Source organism: Neovison vison, chromosome X (assembly GCF_020171115.1).
Source record: "Neovison vison isolate M4711 chromosome X, ASM_NN_V1, whole genome shotgun sequence".
NCBI lineage: Eukaryota > Metazoa > Chordata > Mammalia > Carnivora > Mustelidae > Neogale > Neogale vison.
The window spans coordinates 114,141,886-114,156,166 of record NC_058105.1 but is presented as its reverse complement, the minus strand read 5'-3'; the positions used below and the strand labels follow the sequence as shown (position 1 = coordinate 114,156,166).

At 48.9% G+C, this 14,281-nt stretch overlaps 1 protein-coding gene across 1 annotated transcript in view; it reads left to right on the top strand.

Annotated features, from left to right (window-relative positions):
- The first annotated feature begins 4,207 nt into the window (after positions 1-4,207).
- Positions 4,208-14,281, top strand: part of SMS (spermine synthase) — a 49,579-nt gene continuing 39,505 nt past the window's right edge. Inside the window, exon 1 of the mRNA XM_044234451.1 lies at positions 4,208-4,474. Within this exon, the coding sequence (XP_044090386.1) occupies positions 4,426-4,474 (49 nt within the window). The 5' untranslated portion in view covers positions 4,208-4,425. The remainder of the gene's footprint in view (positions 4,475-14,281) is intronic.

The following is a 14,281-nucleotide window of genomic DNA, read 5'->3' as shown; positions in this document are numbered from 1 at the left end:
TACCTTTACAGTATTAGGCAACCACCTCTTGTGTCTAATTCCAAGATGCTGCATCACCCCAAAAGGAAACCCCACACCTATTAATCAGTCACACCTCCCACTCAAACATTAACCTGATTTCTAAATCTATGGAGTTCCCTATTCTAGACATTTCAAGTGGAATCATGCATTATTTGTCCTTTTGTCTATCCTCTTGCGCTCAGTGTAATGTTTTTGACGTTCGTTTATGTGGTGGCATGGGTCAGAACTTCATTCCTTTTTATGGCAGAATAATCTTTTGTTTATCCATTCATTGCTCAATGGAAATTTGGTTCTTTCTACTTTTTGGCGGTTGTAAATACAATTGTGTGCAAGTGTTTGTTTGGACACCTGTTTTCCATTCTTTGAGGTACATACCCAAGAGTGGAATTTCTGGGTCATATGGTAACTGTCTGTTCAGATTTTTGAGGAATTGCCCAGCTGTTTTCCAAGGCAGAGGCAGCATTTTACATTTACATTTACACCAGCACTTTCTCCACATTCTTGCTGACACTTGTTATTTCCTGGCTTTCAAAATCTGTTTACTTACATCAGAGCTAGCCTTGTGGGTGTGTCCTTGTATGGCTCGTGGTTCACACTACTTTCTGTCTTTGCAGGGACACAGTTTTACGTTGGACTCTCCTGGGTTTTTGTTTTTTTCTAACAATCCGGATGTTAAGACTGCATCCCTGTCAGCAGGATTTAAAGCTCCGGGGGTGATTCCACTATGGAGGCAAAGTTGGGAATCACTATGCCAAAGACCCTAGAATGCTCTCAGTTACTCGGTCTTTTTAATCAGAAATTCAAATCATGTTCAACTTATTGGGCCAGGCACATCTCTATCTGAAGAATGGCAGGGGAGCGATACAGGGTTCTGTCAGCCATTCCAACCCTAATAGCTAAGGCCAGGTTTTTAAGTTTGTTTGTTTGTTATTGTTGTTTTTTAAGAGAGGAAGTGATTTCACCACAGTGGCACACAGGGGGCGGGGAGGCAGTGTTTCCAAGGGACCCAAGTGAACTGCTGAAAACAGAAAAAACAAAAGGCCCCTGGCTTTGATGGCAGGTGCAGCTGCTAAGGGCTGCTGGTCCCCACCCCGCCCCCCCACCTCCCTTCACAAGAAGGTTTGGAACAGCAGCACTGTTGTTGGCCTCTGGGTTCTTAGACCCTGGCGAGGTTTCCACTTAGCACCTTGCTTCCCTGCCACCACCTTCCCCTTGCGAACAGACAGCCTTTTTCCATTTTCTACTTTCTTCTTCCCACTAGAGAGTTACTGTTGCTAACCGAGCTGGACAGACATTATGGCTATTCCTCTGAATTTATAAAGATTTTATTTATCTGTTTGAGAGAGAGAGAGAGAGACAGAGCAAGAGGGGGGAGGAGCAGAGGGAGAGGGAGAAGCAGACGTGGGGCTCAATCCCACGTCCCTGAGATCATGACCTGAGCCGAAATCAAGAGTCAGAAGCTCAACCAACTGAGCCACCCAGGCGCCCCTATTCCTCTGAATTTATAAAAACTCCTGTTGCAGACATCTAAATTGGCCTGACTGTGAAGAAGCAGGTGGGACCATGTGAAGGTGAGTTTTGGCTAAGAGTAATACCTAGCATCAGTAGCATTTGGCTATAAAAGAGCCCACGGTTTTCCCTCTAAGGTTATTGTCACTGTTGTTACCACCCTCCAGCCGCCGCCCCTCCCCCGGCCCCAGGACCGCACTTGGTGTGGACCAAGCGGTTCTCTTCTCGTGGCAGCGATGGACCACGGGGAGCCGTGTGGGACGAGACCACGTGGACGACTGGGCCCGTGGCAGGGGCTTTAGGGGAGCGTTCAAAGAAGCTGGGTGTTGCTCTGGTTTGGATGCTGGCTGGGAGCGAAGTAATTCCAGGGTCAGGGGTCCCCCTCAATCTTCTCCAGAAGCAGGGAAGACCCAACAGAGTCTGTGACTGGTGAGGAAGCAGCAGTCCCTCCTGTTAGTCAGGATGCGGGCATGTGTGGGGACATTTGTGATTTGGACAAGGTTCACTTGTTCTCCGTGTTCACACAGGATTACAGAGTGGTCTTGTTTTTGTCTTGTCCCATCCTGGCCACAGAGTGGCCTTGTCTGATGTCGGTGTCCTGGGGAATTATTTATGTTCAATGGAAGTCTGCCTGGCCAGTTCCCAGATGGCAGGGGCTGCTTTTCTGTCTCGGGCCTCAGTTTTGGCCAAGAGCAGACAAGGTCAGGCCAGAGGATGTGAATCCATGAATATCCACATTTTCACCATTGCCAAGATTCTGTTGATTAGGAGGCTGTTTTGAGAGCGCAGGCTGTAGTTGGGTAAATTTCTCCTGCTTCTCTGCTGCAGGATAGGCTGCTCAATTATCTGGTGTGACAAAAGCTACACAGCACACACTGGTCAACTGTAACACAAGCAATTCCCACAAACAAAATGATTATTCATCCTGTAACAGGCCTTGAAGCCAGGGGCCTGGATTATAAAACCCAGACAATGAGAACACATTCTAGAGTCCAAACAGGTACTTACAGCCCAGTTGGAGATGCTTAAAGAGGGCTGAAGACCTTGGTTCTGCCCATGACTTATCTTTAGCAATTCTGCCAGGATTCTGTCATTGGTAAGGAATGCCCGACACTGCAAAGATCTTTAAAATAACTCCCAAAAGCACCTCAACAGTGTGGGCTCCATTTCGAGGCCTATTTATCACTGATGTTGTGCTGACGTCATGAACCACTTGTGTTAAACTCCACTTTTTTTTTTTAATGACAATCTGATTAGCTAATGAGAAAGCATCTTAAGGAAGTTCACCTCTGTCTATTTTCCCCCTTGCAGAAGTAAGGGGAGACACCTTCACTGGCCACTGCTGCTCGTGCTTAAGGACGCAAGCTGCTAAGCTGGCCGGGCTACATATTTTGCAGGCTCAGTGCAAAAGGAGAGCCGGGGGTCCCTTGTTCAAAATTGTTAAGAATTTCAAGAAGGAGCAGAGAAACCAAGTTCAGGGCCTGTCTGAGCTTGAGGCGCTGTGCCAATGCGCAGGTTACATGCCCTAGAGGCCTGCCCTGCAACTGCGTGACAGTGACAAGAGGTACACTTGAGACCTTTGGAGTCTTGCTGTCCATGCAGCATGACTAGGGACAACTGGGTCCCCCTGACAGGACTTCAGAGAAGTGGCGAGTACTGGAGAATGTCCAAGGATGAAAGCAGGAGCTGCAATCTAAGGTAGCTAGACGCACGCCTGAGATAACAGAATAGCTCGAGAAATTGAGACCCTGGGATCCCAGACAGGAACATACACAGAGCAAGTGCGGAAAGGGAGATCCAGTTCTTTACAGGATGGGCTGTATTGTTCGGTTCTTGTAGAAAGGTGAAAGACTCCGAAAAACAGCACTAGGGACTGGTCTCGGGAGAGGCGAGTTCAATACCTAGGTTCTTTATTCTTTCACGAGGGTACAGAAGTTCACGCAGTTGAAGTTTGGCCATTACAGTGATTCCTGTGGATCTTCCGGACACGGAGGGACGCACGGAAGACCGCTGGCCTGATGGAACCGTTTGCTCAGGGCTACTCTCGGTGGAATAAAGGAGGGCTTTAGGGCGCGCTGATGTTCTCTCCTTTGCCACATCGTGTTGAATACAGCCATAAGCGCAAAGTCAAAGAGAAGCCCACAGGGGAAAGGGTCACCACCTCGGAACAGGGGCATCAGTAATGGGGGAGCAACTCTGGAATCTGTAATATCCCAAATCAGCATTAACAGCCTTATTCTCTGACTTGCTTCTCCACCATTCCCATTTTTCATGCAAACGTAGGTCAGTAAAACCAAGAGGTTTTCATTTGATCCCCAAATACAAGCCGACCCTTGCTAATAATAATGGAAATAATTCTAATGGGTTTAACTGTAGCATTTCAAGAGTTAAGGAAAAGGCGGCAGTACTTTTAGCATACGGGGTGGATCCTAGCATTTGATTTTCTTGACTTAGCCAGGAAATAAGAGGGGCCCCGGCTTGGGGGATGGTCTGGGGATGTGTAAGGGGTGGGCCCCCCCCGGAAGTCGTGCTGCACTGTTCAAACCTAAGGTGACCTAACGGATGGCGGGAGCGCCCGCCCGATCATCGGCGCGGGAGCAGCCATTGGTGACGCACGCCGGGGAGCACGGCGCCCACGTTTCCACCATTGCATTAGCGAGGCCCCACACCCTGCGCTCTAAGTTCGGGGCTGCGGGCTTCCTCGCTTCCTCCCTCCCGGAGGCGGGCCCGACCCCGCCCCCGCGCCCCGGATCGCTCCCGGCGATCCCTCCCACCTCCTACCCTCGGCCTCCCTGGCGCGGCTCACTCCCCGCCGGCCGCAGCCCGACACGCCGTGCGGCCCCCCAGTCTCCCGCGGCCGCCTCCCCCAGGCATGGCACAGGGCCTCGCCTCACTATGGCAGCAGCACGGCACAGCACGCTCGACTTCAAGCTCGGCGCCAAAGGTGAGGGCGCGCGGCGGCCACCTGCCCGGCCGCCCGCGCCGCCCGCCGGGCTGGGGCCAGCGGGGACCGGGCGGGGCGCGCGCCGCGCGCCGCGGGCCGAACAATGCGGACGGCCCGCGCGGCCCCGGAGGCTCTCCGGCTGCGGCGCCGAGCGCGCTGCGGGGCCGCGTGCACCGGCGGCCGGGGCGGGGGCCGCGCTCCAGCTCCCGCCGAGGTCGGTCCCCACCGCAGCGCGGGGCCTGGAGGGGCCGCTTCCCCCCACAGCCCTGCTCCCGCGGCGCCGCCCTGCGAGGCCCGGGTCGCCCACCCGCGCGTCCCGTGCGGGCGTGGCCGCCCCTGCAAGGGTCCCCTTGGCGCCGCGCGGCCGGGGAGGAACACCCCCGCGTCTGCGGGCCCCCACTTAGGGCGGAGGTGCAGGGGCGGGGGGCGTGCGCCGCGCGGGGCCGCCCGCGTGACCTTTTCCTGTACTCGGAGGCGGGTAAATTCCCTCCACCCTGGGGCGGGGGCTCCCCTCGTGGGAGCCAGGGCTGGGGCAGGACCGCGCCGCGCTCGCAGAATTCTTAGCCGACTGCGTAGGAGACGGGTCCCGCGGAAAGGGACGGGGACGGGAAAGGAAACGAAGATTATGGAAGGGGGGGTGAGGTCTGGGCGCGGGAACTATAAGTCTCCGAGTCTTGGAGGCTCAGAACACAGCCGGCCAGAACAGAGGGCTGGAAAGTGGGAACTGTGTGCAGCAATTACGAAGGGGAAGGGTATTTTTGCATGCTTCTCTCTGGGTTTTAACGTGGCGGGGGGAGGGGTAGGACTGCCAGCCTTTTTTTCCGCTGGCTTTTAATTTTAAACCTGTAAGGACTGCAGACTTGAATCGGCGCTTCCCGTGCATCCCACATGAAGCATCTCATCCATATCTGGCCTTTTCACCGTTTTCCTCGAATTGGATGGAGCAAACCTTTCCTGTTCCCACCTAAAACCGTGGCTTTTTCACTTTCTCTCTTTCTCTTCTCCTTTCTTGAAGTTCTGAAAACTCATTTTGCATTTTCTCCCCCAAGCTTAAAGGCTCTCCGAAGGCAGATTTAATTTAAGCAAACAAACAAAAAACTTTGGGGATTTGAAGCAAGACCTAGGTTTGCATCTTGTCTTTCTTGATTGGCTCTGCATGGGACTTTGGCCTTACCTCTCAAGCTTTCGGAGTACTATCCTCCCCATGGTTTTAAAAAAAAAAAAAAAGGACAGTGCACACTTCATAGGGCTTGATTTTAAGAGAGTTGCCCTAAAATACGACAAGGTTCTTAAGTAATCGCAGTGTATTCAGTGGTTGGGAAGTGACTTTGAGAAAACAAAGCATTTTTTAGTTCCCACACTTCTTAGTTGAGGATGGAGAGAAGGGATATGACTGGGAGAGTCAAGAGATAAAATGGTGATTGGAGCGAGCAGCTAGTGTTGGGTGTGAGATGGCTCAGGTTTTGTTGAGTAATGAACCCTTCCAACTTTAGGGATTAGTGGTTAGTGAAGGTTCTTGCATACTGAGCTTAAAGGTGAGGAGGATGAGGCTTGAAGTGGTTCTGGGTCGCCCAGCTGCGTTTAGGAAGTGTCCTCGGTGGAAGCATATGTGAACATTGACCTGTCCTTAATGAACATGGGTTTTCTAGGCTCTGAGGAGGGTAATCTCAGGATGAGGCTGGAAGCTTCTGGCACTTATTTCAGTCTGTGCTGGTGCCTGAAGCCTTAAACAGCTTTCTGCTTAATTCAAGTGTGGTATGTTGAAATGACGGCTCACAATGGGCTTCTGTGTTACGTTGTAAAAGTGCGGGGGGAACCTTCACTTTATGAAGAAAAAGTGAGAGGACTTTACTTTTTTTTAATTTTTAGGAAAGATTTGTTTATTTGAGAAAGCGCACACAAGCCCCCAGGGAGAGGGAGAAGCGGGATTCCCGCTGAGCAAGGAACCCAGAGCAGGGCTCTATGTCCCAGGACCTCAGGATCATGATCTGAGCTGAAGGCAGCCACTTAACAGACTGAGCCACCCAGGTGCCCCTAATTTTCTTAATTAAATAATCTCTGTGCTCAGCGCAGGGCTTGAACTCACAAAGTGCAGATCAAGGGTCACATGGCTCTCCAGACTGAGCCTGCCAGGTGCCCCAAGAAAGAGAACTTGGGGCTAACAGTGGCTAGAGAGGGAGAGGACCATAGATGCACAGGACATAGATGCACAGGGGAGCAGGAGAAACTGGCAGGTTCTAAGCTGGCAAGGTTTAGACATCTAAATGATTTAATTGGGCAAGGAGAAAATAAAACATTTCCAGCCAATTATCCTTAATTTTCAGCCTGTTAATTTTTAAAAAACATTTTTAATTATTTTATTTATTTATTTGAGAGAGTGAGCAAGAGATCGTGAGCAGAGGGGAGGGGGTAGAGGGAGAAGCAGACTCCTCGCTGAGCAGGGGCAGGGGGCTCACTGTTCGTCTGGATCCCAGAACACCCCTCCCCGGACCTCATCATGACCTAAGCTCGAGGTAGACACTTAACTGACTGAGCTACCCAGGTGCTCCTTTCAGCCTGTTCATCTTAAAGATGAAAAAATTTTGACGCCCGAGTTGAAGAACATTCTAAGAAACAATACCCAGAAGGGGGATGAGTGGGATGTGTGTATACATTCATCTTTGTTCTTGAGTCCCTACGAAAGTGTTTTGGGAGTAAGAGAACTCTGATTCTTTTTATGTATAATTTTTTAAAAGATTATTTATTTATTTCACAGACAGAGATCACAAGTAGACAGAGGGGCAGCCAGAGAGAGAGAGGGAGTGGGAAGCAGGCTCCCAGCTGAGCAGAGAGCCCGATGCGGGGGCTCGATCCCAGGACCCTGGGATCATGACCCGAGTCGAAAGCAGAGGCTTTAACCCACTGAGCCACCCAGGCGCCCTTATGTATAATTTTTTAAAAAAGAACTTATTTATTAGCGAGAGAGCACGAGGAGGGCAGGGGTAGAAGCAGAGGGACAGAGAAAAGCAAGCTCCCCGCTGAGCAGGGAGCCCGAGGTGTGGGACTCCATCCCAGGACCCTGAGATTACGACCTGAGCTGAAGGTAGATGCTTAACCATTGATCCACCCAGGTGCCCTGAGAACTCTGATTTAGTGTTTCCCCACAACTTTGGGGGAGACATATCACCCTTGCTGTTGATAGCTGTCTACACTTGGAAAATAAGGGAATCTGGCTAGACTGGGATCTTACGTAAGTTCTAATTTTCAGTTAGGGGTACTTGGTGAGAAATCTACCACCTGTGTGTGAGGTCTCCAAAAACATTTATTTTAATTGATAATAATGAGTCAAAAGGCATTAGTGTTGGCATGTTAAGTACTGCATGTGACTCAAGGGTGAGTCAAATGCCTGTGGAGCCTGGATTCATGTTCTTTTTCCCATTTGTCAGTAATCCTTCCTAATGCTCCAGTTCCATGATGTGATTTTAATGGAATTAAACTCGAACCACTTAGTTACGTTATTATGTTGCGATTCCATATAACTTAGTTACCAGTGCAAGCCCGCTAGTACTCAGCCACCACTGGGCATGGCTTGATCCTGGTGGTGCCTCTTTAGTGTTGGGGCTGATGACCTAATTCAGGAAATTGTAATTTTTGCTAAAAAACAAAACCTATTCCTTGGTCATCTTGTAAGTGAAGAATTGGATTCTGAGGACTTTTGAACCCGGAAAACAGTTAGTGATTTCTCAGCCGAGGCTAACAAGAATACACATGTTCCATGTTTGGATGGTTTGAGTTTCTCTGGGTTGGTGCAGGACACATAACTTGTTCCCGGTCATATAAGCTGGGCAGTAAGTGGGCTAGGTTGTCCAGTGGGCAGTGTGGACTCACGCTCTGCTGGCCCTGTTAGAGCAAACAGTCTCTGGCCAGTGAGTCCTCAAAAGGTCTAGCAGTCCTCTCCTTGTCTTACTTCTTCCCCTGGGCTGGGAGTATCTTCGAAGGCCGACCTCCAGTGTCTGCATCCTGCACACAGTTCTGGTCCATCATAGATATTTCATAAGTGCTGGTTAAAATGGACCTGATATTATGGTCAAGATGGAAAGCTAGTTCCAGTCCCCTAGGGGAAAACGGGGCACACACATTTACTGGTCTTGAATGAGGAAACCTGCCTGATCCTGTTACTTTCAGGTTGTAGACCGCGGATTTATAGTTGATGTAGGGAAACAGTGACTTTTGTTACTCCAATTCAGAAAGTAGTTTTATAACAAAGATCTTGTTCAATAAATTAACAGAAGGCTGCTTGGGAATTGGACTTAACCAGAAAGATTTAGGATAGGGTTTCTTACTTTGTGCTTTTGACCCTTATCAAGGAAGACTGTGGAGCCTCAGAGTAAGAATTTTGTTTTTTTTTTGTTTTTTTGGGTTTTTTTTTTTTGAGTGGAGTTGGGAGAGAAGAGCGAGAGAGAATTTTAAGCAGGCTCCATGCCCCACGCATGAGTGGGAAGGGGGGGCTCCATCTCACAACTCCTAGAACATGAGCCCAAATCACGTTGATACTTAACAGACTGCGCCACCCAGGTGCCCGTCAGAGTAAGAATTTTAAATGCATAAATGCGTTACTTTAAAATACAATTTGCAAGATAAAAGAAAATCCCAAATATGTAACAGGGTAACATGTGCTTCTTCAGTAGCACATGAAATAACATGATCTAGCATCAGGCCTAATAACTTCCATAACTTTGAAATAGAACTGAGAAAATCCTATTTCAGCCATCGTGTAAGAAAAAGCTGTGATTTTATTGGTGACGATAGCCACCATAGTCTATGTGTGCTTTTACAAGCGTAACTGAAGAAAATGTTAAGTTTCAGTTCGTGAAGAGAAGTATGTGTATTTTTTCCCATCTGAGTTCACAGCCCCCCCCCCCCCGCATTGTATCCGCTGGCCCCTGGGGAGTCCATGGACCCCTGGTTCAGACCCCCTACTTGGAGAGGAAAGGGAGAGTGCGGATTCTGTGTATTGTTTCTTTCAGGCAGGGTAGGTTTCCACTCTAGGCCAGAGCTGTAAGCTAATGTCCCTGGTTCCTCTTCAAGACAGACATCTCTTTGAAAACATAAAAGCCGGTATTTATTAGTTGCCTCCTGGGCTAGGCATTGCCCTAAGCGCATTACACGTTATTTTACGTAATCCTCACAACAACCCTGTGGTAGGTCCTGTTATCCCCATTTTAAAGATGAATAAATAGGCCCATTGAAGCTTTTCACCTTATAAATGGGGTAGCTGGGATTCAAAGCTTTGTCTGTTTGATTCCAAGGCCTTTGTTAATTCCACGACTGCCGAAGCCTCTTAGTTTAAGGCCCTCATTCTCAACCACCCTGTCTCCCTCCCTCTTCCTGGGGACATTTGGCAGTATTTGGTGACATTTTTGGTTATCATAAGTGGGGAGATGCTACTAGCATTTTGTAGGTCAGGGGGGCTTGCTCCGCCCCTCCATTGCGCAGGACAGGCCCCCCACAGTGCTGACAGCCGAAGATGTCGGTAGTGCTGACGCAGAGAACCCCCGGTGTAAGTTCTAGCAAAGCCGATGCTGCCATGCAGATGACAGATCATCAGAATTTCCCTGGTCCTTTTTGGAAGTCTCCGTTATGCGTAAATCAGGAGTCCTATTGCAGGGACTGTGGGCCTTACCTTCCTCCAAGGTTTGCCCTGGGCTCGGCTAGGAGTAGAGGGCTTGGCCAGCAAGCACTTCTGCACTGCTGAGCCTGTGGCCTCTGGCGACCCTCCCTCCCCGATTTCCTGAGCCTTCCTCCCATCCTCAGAGCTTTCTGTGTCGTTGGTTGAGCTGCTTTCTGGTAGAAGCATATCGTCTTTGTGTGATTCATAGCTATAAGCACAAAACCTGAAAAATCCAGTTTTGATTGCATCGTGTGTTTGGTTTAAGAGGAGAAAAAGCTTTCCCCTTTGTCTCGGCATTATCCTCCCTGGTCCCAACACTTTATCTACCGTTGGGATAACAACACCCCGCCCCCACATACCCGCTTAACAATATAGCCTTAAGGGGGGGCAGATGCTTGGGAAGGGGGAAATGCTTGCTCGGGTCCTTTTCTAGATTGACTGAATCACGATCTGGGCTGGGGGAGTTTCTGGAATTTGCATTTTTAGCCAGCTTCCTCCCAGTGATTCTGATGCTAATTAAGTATGAGAATCAGTATAATAGGATCCTCATTAAAAACCCAAAACCCTCGCTTCTTGTGCACGCGGGGCGTCTCCCACTTCCAGCCCCAGGCAGCCAGTCCTTAAGGCCTGCAAGACTGCGTCCGCTAGGCTCTCAGATTCCGCGTTCACCTTTTTTCCTGGCTCCGCTTCTTGGCCACAGCCTCCCAGTGTGTCTCCATTTTGGGGAAGGGCCTGATCACCACAAACTCAACAGATTCCTGTCCCTTTTCCCATTGAAAAGCCTCTCCTGTGTGTTCTCATCACCGCGTGGCTAAAGTCGAAACTCACTGTCAGCCCTTCCTGGGGTCCTTTCTGCCCAGCGGTCCCTCCCCCTGCGCAGGTTGGAGTCTCACACTCCCTGTGCTTGCTTCCAAGGAGCTGGGAGGCACCCAGACTCAGAATTTAACAGCTCCGGGGCAGGCATTTTTCGTCCTTTAGGTATTCTCTCGAACTTGAATGCTGTTGGCAAATGTTTGTTTTATGGACTGTTTGGGGGAGGTCTCAGTGGAATCTCCCTTCATTTTGCTTTGTGGTTGTTTCTAACGCTCTTGGCCCCCAACTCTGCAAACGATTCTTAATTGCACTAATCAAGCTGTATTTGACTCCAGACTGAGTAATTGCACATTTCTGGGAATTAGTTTGTGAGCTTGCCATTAAAAAATTGTAGAAACCATAATGAATCTTTCTGGAGTGTAGTTCCAAAGTTACATTTCTTTAAACGTGTGGAGGTGGCGTATGGTAAAGGGAGTTTGTGCTTGATCTCTCAAGAAGCCTCATCTAGCTATTTGGTCGTTCTGACGTTATTTTAAGTGCTGTGGAAGGGATAACAGCTGTTTAAGAAATTGACTCCATCATCCAGGCCTTAGGAATCTCTACCCCAGCTAATGAGAGAAGTGCATTTTTAAGTAACCCGAAGCCCCGCATGTGACATTTTTTCAGGATTGCATTTTCCAACTGCATAACCAGCTACTAGACACTTTGCTGAGTGTGTGTTGGGGGGGGGGCTGGCGTAGGGAGGTGCTTTTAAGTTGGCGAAGATTAAAAAGACAAGCTAGAAAATGCATGTATCGTGTGCGGCAACAGTTCAGTATTTGGAACAGACAGCAAACCCCATCGTCTTGGGAATAGAAACCCTGGTACACCCTTTAAAAACAAAATCTTATGATTAGGTAACCTAGGAAAGAAAAACATACAAGTGGCAACAGAGGTAGACATAAAGTGTCCAACCTAACAAGGAGAGAAGCAAATAAAAATAGAATAGTCTTAACTTCCCGGATTGGAAACTGAAAAAAAAATACTAGTAGTGGACACATAATGGAAGGTTTTGCAGTGGAGAGTTACCAGTTTCGAAATCTTGTTTGCATCTTAATTGTGTCACCAATCGGGCTGCATCTGAATGGCCGCTGGGGCCTTTGTTACCCTGTTGGGAGAGACAACTGAGGTAAGGTTCCCGGGGGGCCTCCTTGGGGCTCCCAGCCTGGGAAAGTTAGAGCTCTTGGTTTCAGGCTTGGTACCCGGCTAGGATTTGGAATGCGGGGCTTTGTGATTTGAAGTACTAATCCCTGGCAGGTGAGGATCGTTAGAAAGTTCCCGGGCTGTGTGGTTGGGCATCTGTTGAAAAGCATGTTCGGGAAAGCTGTTCGTGAGTTGGGTTTCTGGAGCGCCGCACGGGGCAGGCGCTTTCCCCAGTGCCTGAAAGCCAGGCCTGCTCCCTGGTGCTGCCGTGCGGGCCACCATCTTCTGGGCGTTCACTTCCAGGCCCAGTTCTGCTGAGGAGTCGGGAGACGGCCTCGGTTGCATCTTTATTTATTTTTTTAAAAAATTTTTTATTTATTTATTTTTTTATTTAACAGAGAGAAATCACAAGTAGGCAGAGAGGCAGGCAGAGAGAGAGAGAGGGAAGCAGGCTCTCCTCTGAGCAGAGAGCCCGACGCGGGGCTCGATCCCAGGACCCTGAGATCATGACCTGAGCCGAAGGCAGGGGCTTAACCCTCTGAGCCACCCAGGCGCTCCTCGGTTGCATTTTTAAAGCAAGTGTGTAAACCACTGCACGGTTGCTCTTTGAAACCCTTAGAGCTGGGCACTTATCCAGACCCCAGGAAAAGCAACTCTGGGGCCCTGCGTTGTGGTGGGCCTGGATTTCATTAAATGGCTACTGTCATCTGTGTCCCGGAAGGAGCCACTGAGCTACTGGCCGTACTTGGGGTCCGATGGGTTTATGTGCTAAGCAGCAAACCCAGAAGGAGCTGCTGAGAACCGGTAGCATCTTCTAGATGACCCTCTGGGTAGTTTCACATGTGCCTTAATTTCTCCCTCTGCGTGAAGGCTCTAATGATACGAAATCCCACCCACTGTGTTGCTGGGTGGGATGTCCAATAAATGTTTGGAAGAGTGTCAAATGATACATAAAACACTGAACACTAATTGCGAGACTTAGGGCTAAGTACTTTGAGATTGTGCCAGTGGATAAAGATGCTCGGTTATAAAGAGGGGGGAATTTAACTTCCTGAAAGATGAGGAAAGTTCTGCTGGCAGAAGAAGAGGTGGAAAATAAAGCATTGGCAGGCAGTTTGAAGGTTGGTCTTACTTTATTTAAAGGCGCTCTTTAAGTCAAAGAATTTTTTTTTAAAGATCTTATTTATTTATTTGGCAGAGAGAGAGAGCGAGAGCGAGCACAGGTAGGCAGAGGGGGAGGGAGAAGCAGGCTCTCCACTGAGCAGGGCCCAAGGTGGGGATTGATCCCAGGACCCTGCGATCTCAACCTGAGTCAAGGCAGCTTAATGAGCTGAGCCACCCGGGCGCCCTGTTGCTGAAATCTTATTTGTTAAGGATTGCAAAAGGAGTATTCTGTGTATATATTCAAGAGGGATACTGGTCTGTAGGTTTCTCTTTGAGGACTCGGTCTTTTTCTGGTTTTGGTATTAGGACTATGGTTTCATAAAATGAATATAGCATTCCTTTTCTGTTTTCTGCAAGAGATTTTGTATAGAATTGGTATTATTTTTCTTTAAATATTTGGTAGAACTCCCCAGTGAAACCCTTCTTGTGCGCAAGGTTTCTATTTTGGGAGTTTTAAAATTACAGATTAAATTTCTATGATAGTTACAGGGCTATTTAGATTACTTCATATTGGCGAGTTGTGATAGTTTGTGTTTTTTGAGGAATTGGCCCATTTCTTTTTAAGTTGCTAAATTAATGTGTACAGTTGTTTGTAAGATTCGTTTATTATCCTTTTTCTATCTACAGCGGGTCCTGGTTATATAGGTTATTAGCTATTATTCCCTCCAACCGTCCCCCTCCCCGCATTTAATAAATTGCTAACTTGAATGGAGAAAGTATTCCTCAGATTATTCTAGTCCCAAACGCTAAGACTGTCACTTCTGGAAATTCAGGTTGTAGAATTACAGCATAGTGTCCCTATACCTATTGGTTAGGAATTTAGGGGTCAGCAAACTTGGGCACCTGGGGCACATCGAATTCTTCTGGCCTCCTTTGTATGGCCTCCGGGTGGCTTCCAGAGCCCTGATTAGGCCTGCCAAATCCTAAAATCTTTACCGTGTGGCCCTTTAAGGAACGCGTTTGTCCACCCATGCCTTCAGACCATCTAAGTGCAGTGG